Source organism: Entamoeba invadens (assembly GCF_000330505.1).
Source record: "Entamoeba invadens IP1 unplaced genomic scaffold scaff_1105074726715, whole genome shotgun sequence".
NCBI classification, from domain to species: domain Eukaryota; phylum Evosea; order Mastigamoebida; family Endamoebidae; genus Entamoeba; species Entamoeba invadens.
Window position 1 is genome coordinate 228067 of NW_004440286.1, and position 10485 is coordinate 238551.

At 36.3% G+C, this 10485-nt stretch overlaps 2 protein-coding genes across 2 annotated transcripts; both read left to right on the forward strand.

Annotated features, from left to right (window-relative positions):
* Positions 1-3104: 3104 nt before the first annotated feature.
* Positions 3105-5579, forward strand: EIN_486350 (hypothetical protein; the record flags this gene model as incomplete). The annotated part of the gene is made up of 2 exons (XM_004255926.1): positions 3105-5401; positions 5447-5579. The coding sequence occupies 2 exons, from the start codon at positions 3105-3107 to the stop codon at positions 5577-5579; spliced, it is 2430 nt and encodes an 809-aa protein (XP_004255974.1).
* Positions 5580-6023: 444 nt separating this feature from the next.
* EIN_486360 (leucine-rich repeat-containing protein, putative) lies at positions 6024-10364 on the forward strand (the record flags this gene model as incomplete). Its single annotated transcript, XM_004255927.1, has 1 exon — positions 6024-10364. The coding sequence occupies one exon, from the start codon at positions 6024-6026 to the stop codon at positions 10362-10364; it is 4341 nt and encodes a 1446-aa protein (XP_004255975.1).
* Positions 10365-10485: the final 121 nt, after the last annotated feature.

Here is a 10485-nt window from a genome sequence, read left to right on the forward strand (position 1 = left end):
TTTGCATTTTCAATATTTTCATATTTTAAAAAACCATCCAAGTCTATAACTTCCATTTCTTTTTTAACAATTATAACTTCATCATCCAAATCACTCAAATCCATCAAATTATCCCCAAAATTCCAACCAATTCCGATTGTTTGACCCTCTTCTATATTAGTACCATTTTGAAATGAAGAATGACAAATTTGTTTTGTTATTTCCATTTGTGAATTTGTTAAACATTTTTCGCAATTTTCTTTAATTTCATTTGTAGTTGTGGTATCTCTTCTGTAATCATTTGGATCATAATAACCCCAAGATTGCCAAGATTTTGAATGATATGTATTGTCAATAATTGGGTTAAAACTATTTTCTAATTGAATTTGAGTCCCAACACAACATTTGCATTCATCATCATATTGATTTTTTTGATGAATTAAGTCGATTGTTGATTCATCAATTTCTCGAGGTAATATGAGTTTCGGACTTGTATTTTTATCAATATCGTTACAACATTTTATTGTTGAAATTTGTGAAAACATATATTCACTTTTTGAACACTCACTTTTCAACTTTTCTTCATTATAATAATCACATTCTTCCATTATATTATTTTTCTGAATTGCAAAAGTGTCAGAAATATCAGGAATGATTTTGTGTTCAAATTGGTAGTTATTTTTTCCTTCATTATAACGATACAATTCTTTTTCTTGACGTTTTTCTTGAAAAAAGCGTTCACAATTTGTAAAGGACTTTTCATTTTTAATCGTAAATGGGTCATACGTCAAAACATGAAGTACATCATTTCTGGATATAAAATTTACAGTACTTTGTGAGTTATTATCATTATAACTAAACACAAATTCTTCGTCAGGGATCGGTACTTCAATTCGAACAATTTTATTGTTTAAGTTGTCGTCGTTCTCAAAGCGAAACCCTTCTTTTGCTCTTTTCACCCATTCAAACGTTTTAATATGGAAATTGTATGTACTTTGAGAACTCACCCAAAGCAATGAAGCTGCAACAAAAGACGAAAACATTTTTATATTTATGTTAGTCATTCTTACATCCTTGAGTATCAAATCATTATATTCGTAACTTTTCATAAAGCTCAATGCTTTTTTGAACGACTCGTTATCACTTAGAATCTCAGCCAAATAAGACTTCATTGCTGAAAAGCATTTTTCGATAGAGTTTAATTGAGGTGAATATGGTACTAAATAAGTTACATATATTCCGTACTCTTGACACACCGATATCATATCCTTCTTGTGGATTGATGCGTTATCAATTACAAAGTGTATAAAAACTGGACCATACCACTTTATTAATTGTGGAATAAAAACTTCTTTGACGCTGTTGATGAAAATGACATTGGAGCTTTTACTACTAATACGAAACACCAAATTTTTACCCGGTACCACCATGGCAAACGTGGTTAAATTTGGCTCTCTTATGTTTTTGGATTAACACTACAACATTGACCTATAAACTAATAACCCTGTCTTCTCGTGTGGTTAAAGTTGACTCCAACTTCGTCTATATATGCATAAACGAATTGGAAATAATTCAAATATTCGATATGATCAGCATACATTTTTCTTTGTTCAATCCGAACTTTGATGTTTCGATTAAATTGTTCTTTTTTGACTAGTTTCAGTGTCACTCCTAGTCTCTTTAATATTCTGTGTACACCACTTAAACTGACTTTTTTCTGTTTCAACATCTCTTTGATTTCATGTTCATCTCTCATTAAATAAGATTCGTACCGAGCTATAGCTTCCATCCATTCATCTCATTTTTCGTTTACATGTTTTGTTATCAATTTTAAGGTTGTGAGTTTGTTCGCGCTTATTTCTTCGAGTATCATTGTTATTGTATTATAATCAAATTTGTAATTGTGCCCCGATTTCCTCCCTCTTTTGTTACCAGTCAGAGACACTCCATTTTTAACCCTTTCAATGATATTGTGGATGGTTGAAGGAGGCAATTTGAATTGTTTGGCAGTTCTATTATAATTTTTACAATCAGAATAATAAATATATATTTGTGAATACAAGTCGTTTTTTCTTTCATTGTAATATTTTTTTTTCTTTTGAGGTTCAATTGAGTAGATGAAACAATTTGTCTAGGAAACAATACTTCATGAATATCATCTTCTTCGTAGTATTGTTTAGATATTTCTTTCATCCTGGCATTGTACATTTCAAAGTGTTGATCAATATGTTTTGATGCTAAAAATGCATTTCTGATAAATGTGGGATCTTTTTCATTTGGATTTTCGAAATATTTAGTTTCATTTGTGATTTCTGGTTCCGTTTCAAAGAAAGTTGGTTTTGGAGGAACTTTACAAATGTTAAATGGTGTGGCTTGAGCTCCAAAAGAAAAGTTTAATTGGAGATCCATTGATAAGCCTTTTCTACATTCCATTGTTAATGGGAATGCCCAATCAATTTTTTATTTGATTTTTAAGTTAATAAAATTTTGAATAATTCTAAAGTTTATATTTCAATATATTATATGTTTATTATCTTTTTATAGGGTTTTATTTTTAAATTATTTTTATAACAATTTTGAAAAACAAATTTCATCAAAAATGATCAATACAATAATAATTCCCATAAGTGTTTGAAATACATCATTTTTACTATTAATAGATGTGTAGAATATTTTATTCATTTTTTAAATCAAAAAGGAATACTCTATTTGTTTAACTGTTTCATTGTTAAATTAGTCATGACTCAAATAAAAATATTAGAAAAAGTCGTGATTTATAATGTGAAATATGGTTCTTTTATAACAAATAAAATCAATTTTTATGTTTTCAGAATAACATTAATTGCTTTATTTAAGAAATGTTTTCATTTTTTTTCTTTCAAAGAGTTTTCGAAATTTTTATATTTCCATCATTATAAAAAACGATATTTTTCAATAAATTCAAAAAATGTATAAAAAAGTTAAAGAAACAAAATAAATTAAATAATTATAAAAAATTTTTTAATTGTTATTTTGAAAAAGAATAATTTTATCGACAAGTCACACTGTTATAGATAATATCGACTTAACAAACTAGAAATTATGGGAATAAAAGAAGTTTAAGAAGAGAACTTAAATCACATAAAATGAGTGTGAAAGTGATATTGGTGCGTGAGAGTGAGAAACGACGAGTGAAAACAATAGACTGTGCTTCAATCCCAAAGGACCAACAAAATGATTTTATATTGAAAGAAGTTGGTATAGTCAATGAGGATGAGTACATTATTAATTGGCAAGAAAAGGAAGTAATAATTGAGATGAAACCAAAAGTACGTGCCAAGATGTATGTCCAGCGATTCAAAACTGTTATCGAAAATGATGAAAAGAAGAATTTAATAAAAGAGCTTGCTTTTGCAATGAAAGACAAAGAGGTTGGAGAAAACATTTGCAAATTTGGAATTGATTATTTGATGGATCTTCTCTATGACCAAATAGAAACACAGTACGGACTAATAACCCTAAGAATATCGATGAGTAGAGACGCTGTGTTCAGTCGAGTTGTTGACGATCAAAAATTCATCACGAAATTGTACTCTTTAATCGAACGAGATGATGTCACTATTAAATGGCAAGCAACTGAAATTATAGCTATTATAGTGACTTTTGGAGGGATTGATATCATCAGAAAAGCAGCCAAAGAGTATGCTCGACACCACGGAGAGCAGACTTTTGAGATATTAATAAAGATGATGTCCGACAAAGAGAATGAAGAAACGGCACTCTTAGGGGCACTTGTAGTCGGCTCGCTCTTAGTCGGAAGTACTGTAGATAAGAAGAAGTCGATAGTGAAGAAGATGGAGAATGTCCACCTCAGTAAAACAGTTGAACAAATGGTCGCCAATTTTCCGTCTTCTGAAAAGATCAAAATGCAGGCGATGACGGTGCAGAACAACACGTACTACACGCAAAAGGTGAAACAAGAGAAAGTCAAAAAAGAGTACTTTTCGACGTCGAAAATACTCGAAGAGGTAACAGCCGAGCGCGATAAAATTCGGACTGAAGTGATGGAAACAGAGAACGAAATATTTTCTGTGAAGAGCGAAACAGAGTCGACAAAGGGCGATGTCTTAGTCTGTGAGAATGAACTCGCCTTCTTAAAACAGTCACTTGAAAAGAAGAAAAAGGAATACGAGGAATTACTTTCTTCACTTCCCCAAGACGTCTTCCAGAAGAGCGATCAAGACCTTCGAGCACTTGCTTTGGACTTGAGGCGCAAACGAGATAAACTGCGGTTTGACGTGCAAGAGATGGAGAAACGGAGAAGTCAAATATCTGAGTCGAAAGAGGAGATGGCGTACAAGGATATGATCGTTCAAATGCAAAAAGACTCGAAACAGGGTTTCATCAAAAAGGAGAATAAAAAGAAAAACATTCGAACGGCTCCACTGCCGTGGCATAAAGTGATCACGATGCAAAGGGGAGCGGACACTACTGTGTGGGACGAAATTGACGAATTTGATATCACGGAGAGAGATACTGAGGGGCTTATACATAACTTTGACTTCAATGAAAGCATCGAAGACAATGACCCGAGTCAAGTCCCTTACCCTTTGAATAAATATTTGTTGTTCTCTTTACTGAAATTGCACTTACCCCCGAACAGAATGTTGATTCAAAAGATCCAAAATTTGGACACGACGTTACCTATAGAAGACGTGAAAACACTCATTCAGTGCTTACCAACGACTGGTGAAGCGAATATTATTAAGGGATCGAAAGGGATTGACGTGACTTCCGTCATTGCTATCCAACTATGTAATGAACCATTTCTGATCACTAAGTTACAAATTTGGTTGGAACTCAGAAATATAACTGACGATATTGATAAAGCTACGACTATTATGACGACTATAGCAGACTGTTTGAACACTTTACAGAGCTCCAGCGAACTGCTGGAGCTACTCAGAATCTGTTTGAACTTTGGAAATATCTTGAACGCGAAAAGCCCGAGTCGGGCGAATGCACAGGCGTTTTCACTGGAAGCGTTGCTGCTTTTGAAAGATGTTCCAGGGACGTTGCAGAATGGGTTGAAGTATGTTTTAGGGCACGTTGATCCTCGCATCTTATTGGAACAAATTGCGATATGTCGCGATGCCGTTTTTGATACGGAAGATGCGATTAAAATACTCTCGAATGTGAAGGACAAGTTGAAACCACTGGAAGAAAAGATGGTCGACCTTGAAAAGGTGTGCAACGACTTGTGCTCGACGAACTTGAAGACGTCATTTGACTCACTCACTGTTGCTGTTTCTAATGCGTTTAAAGTGTCTGACAGACTAAACTCACTTGTGAATGCAATTGCAGACTGGTTTGGGATGGATTATACATCTTCATTCTTTAAAATCTTCTCTGAGTTTGTTAGAGACTTAAGCGCAGTGCTGGAGTTTGTTTTTTACTATTTATCCTAATAAGAAAACTTAATTTATAGTTCGCACGAATTTGAAAATTTGATGGATTTGGAAATGACACCTTTGCCACAAACAAGTGACCCGGTCGATAGCTTTGTGAATAATATCATTAACGGAACAACACTACCAACACCTTTTCATTTTGTGTATTAACTCACTCTCTACTGATTTTTAAAGGAATTGAATATTAAAACAAAAGACCGTTTTTTTAATTAAAAGTCGACTCAATTTTCGTGTTCATAACAGAGAAATTGGTATTATCTGATTTGTTTTACTTGATCATAAAAATAGACCAGAAGAATCAATTTTATTTTCTTTTAGTTCGACAATGATAAGTTATATAACATTGCCCATTTTTTAGTACAAAAAAAGAGGACCAAAATAGAACAACAACTTGTTTTTGAAGGTGTTGAAAATCTAAATCCAGTTTTTTCATCCCGATAAGACCGGTGATCTACCCAATCAACTCTTCACATAATAATTCATTAAGAATTAAATATGAAAAAAAATATAAGGAATATGGTTCAACGAATCTTTTGAAAAACAAACAAAAAACAATTTTGAGTTGTGCCGAGTTCTTCACTACAAAATTAATCCATGCGCAACTCGCTCGTGCTGGCCGACACTAAAAAAGACAAACGGTCGGTGACATCGTTCCGTCTGACCGACGCATTTTCAAGAAAGTCGCAAACCCTTCGACACAGTGAGACCGCTAAAATCGAATTAACTCCAAAGCAAAAACTTCCCGAGTACCCCCCATTGTTTGGGGGATCCATTGACAATTTATTACCTTCACAACTTGGCTTCAAAGGTGTCCCCCTTGTTGTTGAAGATTGTATCCATCATATAGAAACGCTTTTTCTCTCCTCACAAAAACGTATTGATAAATGGGACAACAAAACACTCAACAAATTTCTCTGTAAAAATAGCTGTCCGACCCTTCCTGAAATCACAGGGGAAACTGCACTGCTGTTAACACAAGAGAAACTGGAGGATATGAAAATCAAAGAAGAGGACGCTAAGATGATCTTGGCGTTAATTCAAAAGGAAAGAACGAAACTGACGACACTGAATGACATTGTGGAGAACAAAATGCCGTGTGTACAAGACTTGAGAATAGTATCAGACGTCATCAAAAAGATGAACGACGCGAGAGAAGTCAATCTCTATAAAAGATCATCACTTATAGTCTCGATGCACTTACTAAGAACCTTTTTCATTACACTCGACCCCCCACTCATCCCCCTCTCCGTCTGTAAAAAACTCGAAGACTTATTTTCGACGTCCGACGCGTCGAAGCAGAAAAGCGTCTCACAATTACAACAAGAGTTTACTAACTTGTTGTCACAAGTCCTTTCCCAACGAGCGTACGCGACTTTTGAGGCGATGTGCTCATTCTTCCAAATCATTGGAAACCACCCCAAAAGTGGAGCCCTCGACGCATTCACTGAAATTGTCGTCTTCTTCTTTCAAAGTTTCAACCCAAATTACACGTTCAATCAAGGCTGTTTGGACTTGTTACCGATCTTTTTGGGACTCACTATGGACGACTCAGACCCAAACTTCTTCCAACAGAAATTCTCGTTGGAGGACGAGAACAGATACGACGGCGAAGTCGTCGCAGCGTACGCTTATAGTGTGATGTGTCCGTACTTCTTCTTCCCTCCCGCGAGTTTCGATGAGATCACAACGGCTGGGTGGTTCAATGGCAATGCGTTTGTGACGAATTATCGGGTTGTTCTTGCGTGCGACCAAGTCTCGCTCGACTCGATATTGTTTGACTGTTGTTTTACACAAGTCCCTTTGTGTGATATCAACACGATGAAAATCACTAAAGAGACGGTAGAAGGAAAAGTTTATTATGTGTTGCGCATTGCTACAAAAGACTTCAGAAATATCACATTTTTCTCATTAACAAATTACAGCGACGAGTTCATTGCGGCACTCAACTGTAGAACGATGTTCTTTAATGTCTCGACGGAGCTGGACAAGTTTGAGTTGTTGGGAATACAAAGCGTCTCTGTGAGGAAATTAATGAACGACGATTTAAAACGACAAGGAAGAAGAGAGGCAACGTCCCGCGAATTAATTGATGTGTGGAAGAACCCGAACACGAACGTCGAACTGAAAGTGTGCCAAAGTGGACTGTACGATGGGCAAGTCTATGAAGTGAAAATGCCCACCACACCTATTAGTGAAATTATCGATCTGATTCAAGACGACATCGAGAAAAATAATGACCAACTGTATTTTAAAATGACACAATTTGCGTCTGAGATCCTCGACCCTGCGAAAGAAGTCATCAAATTGTTACTCACAAAAAGTGTGATACTCTCTGTGAACAGTTTGAATGAATTTAAAGCACTTTTGGGATTGATTGCGTTGGGAGCAGACTCTTATTATCTGTCACTTGAAGGGTTTCTAGTCCTCTACAGAACATATTTCAAATTCACAGATACACAACAACGAATGATATTCTTGTGGATGGTCTGGTTGGTCATGAATCAACACACCACAGTCTTCGGGTTCAACGCAAGTTTACTCAAATTCTTGTTTTACACAATCCACTCGTTTCGGTTCAACGACGAACTGTTGCAGCAATTTGTCACTCTCAACAAAAGTGTATTTGCGTCACTCGGTAAAATGAAATTCGCGATCTTCTCGGACGTCATCCCACGCCCAGCAGAGTTGTTCTTCCAACACCCCAATTTACGTTGTATTCCTAAAATGAACCAACAAATCGTCTCAATGAAAAACACAACAGCGTCAACCGTCCCACCTTTCACTCCAACAACAATCCAAACCCTTGACGCAGAGAATAACAGGTTTCTTGACATCCCCAATACCGTCTTAACTTGTGTTAAGTTGGTTACAATGAAGTTACAAAACAACAAGATCTACGTGTTGTCGGACGGCATCGCGAATTTCCAGAATTTGACGTACTTGGACTTGTCGAATAATTTACTCAAAACATTCCCATTACTCGGAAGAGTCAAATTAAGGTATTTGGATATATCAAATAACCCACTGACATCTCTCGGATTCTTACCAACAACACTGACTACACTCAATATGAGAAACTTGAGTAAAATGCCGGATCTGTCACAACACTCATTGGTCACGTTAGACTGTAATGGGACATCTGCCATCTCCACTAAAACTTTATTCAAAAACCTTCCAATAACACTGAAAGTGTTAGACATTGGTGGGAGAGACATGTTATCCCTCCCTTTCAAACTGTCCAGACTTGTCAATCTCACGAAGTTAAACATTTCGAATAACAAAATATCATCGTTGCACCCGTCCTTCTTCGAAATGGGAATCAAAGACTTGAACATCGAGCAAAACTCTTTCAAAATTCTTCCACCAACATTTAAGAAGATGAAAGTTGAGAACTTGATTAAAGATACGTTCGTCCCTGATAGAAAACAAGGCGAAAAAAGAGTCGTTATAATCGACAATTCAACGGAATTGTTCAACGCACTTATTCGAGTCTTCAAACAAACAAATTTGAATATCAGAGAGGACGCACACTCTGCCAAAATTACTATGAGACAAGACAAAGTCGTTGATATTAGAGTGATATCATTGGATACCATAGAGACACAACCCTATTTAGGGATTGACGCTCTCTATATCATACACTCGCACGACGAAATTTCATTCAGAATTATCGACTTGTGTCAGTACACATCGACAAGAAATTACATTGTCGTTGCAGACAAAAAAATCGACGAAAACGCACTTGTTTTGGACGAGACTTTTGCAACACTCAAATCCGTCTGTAAGAAGCTGAGAACAGCGATTGATGAGTTCTCGAAAGAAGATCTCCCAGCACAATGCTTCCAAGTGTTACGCGCTTTACAGGCGTATGACTTGTCACCGGCAGTGATGTCGCCACAGTTGTTCAAAGAAGTTTGTGACAACGTTGGGTTGACTGAGAGTGAAGTGAATAAAGCAGTCCGCCAGCTAACTGAGCGAAGACTGATCCATCGCAATGTCATAGAGAATTTGGTTTCATCGAGGAAGTCCAAATTCATACGACCGGGGGTGATTGCAGTCAGAATGACTTATTCGTCCTTCTTCAGTAACAAAAGTGAGTACTCTTTGGTCGACACAAAACACAATTTCCACATCGCGTCGTCACTTTCTATTCAAAACAAAGGAGTGTTCACTGCACGCGCATTACAGTGTTGTAAGATGCACGGACTTAAAGATGAGAAAACACTTCAATACATTACTTCGATACTTGAGGAGTATTCTATAGTGTTAATCGTCAGAGAGGAGTTGAGTGATGTATTAAATAAGAAGGACAAATACACTGCCTTACTCGAACAAGCAAGGAAAATGACATTAGTATCCACTGATGTGAGTAAAGTGGGTGATGCCACGATTTTGGTGTCTCTTGTTGGTGTTCCTTTTATGGGCGAGTGGAACAAGAAGAGTCGAAGTGTTGTGACGAAGCGCGAGTATCTCTTTAACAAATTTCCATTGCAACTTGAAATGTGTTTAATAGGAGGTGTTGCATTAGAATATGGTATTCCAGTCGTTGTGTGGAAAAAGGGGGTCATCTTTGAAATTGGTTCCATCGACTTGAAATTGGAGTTTGAGCGGAATAAGTTGGTCATTTCTGTTCGACATGGGATGGAGAGTATGCGGGATATTGTTCGCGCTGGGGACATCTATGAAAATTTGACACACACCATCCAAGCAATCGTCTCGAATTACTTCCCAACAGTCACGTTCAGTATGCAAGTGTTGTGTATGTTGTGTGATAAACATAGTTTGAGTGTCGATGAAGTGCAAGACAAGATCACATTAGGGCAACTGGATTACTATGAGAAAGACCACGAATACAACTTCTTGTTGACATCAATGGATTTGTATATGAAGACTCTTGGGAATGAATCCAAGGAGAGACTATGGGGAAGGAAATAGGGAATGGGTCTCTTTCAAAGATCTTCTTTAGTTCGACGGGGTAAGTTGTTTAAGTTGTGAAGAATGATATGGGGGATGATGACCATTTGAGAAGCCAAAAAGATGTCATTCATCGGAGGAA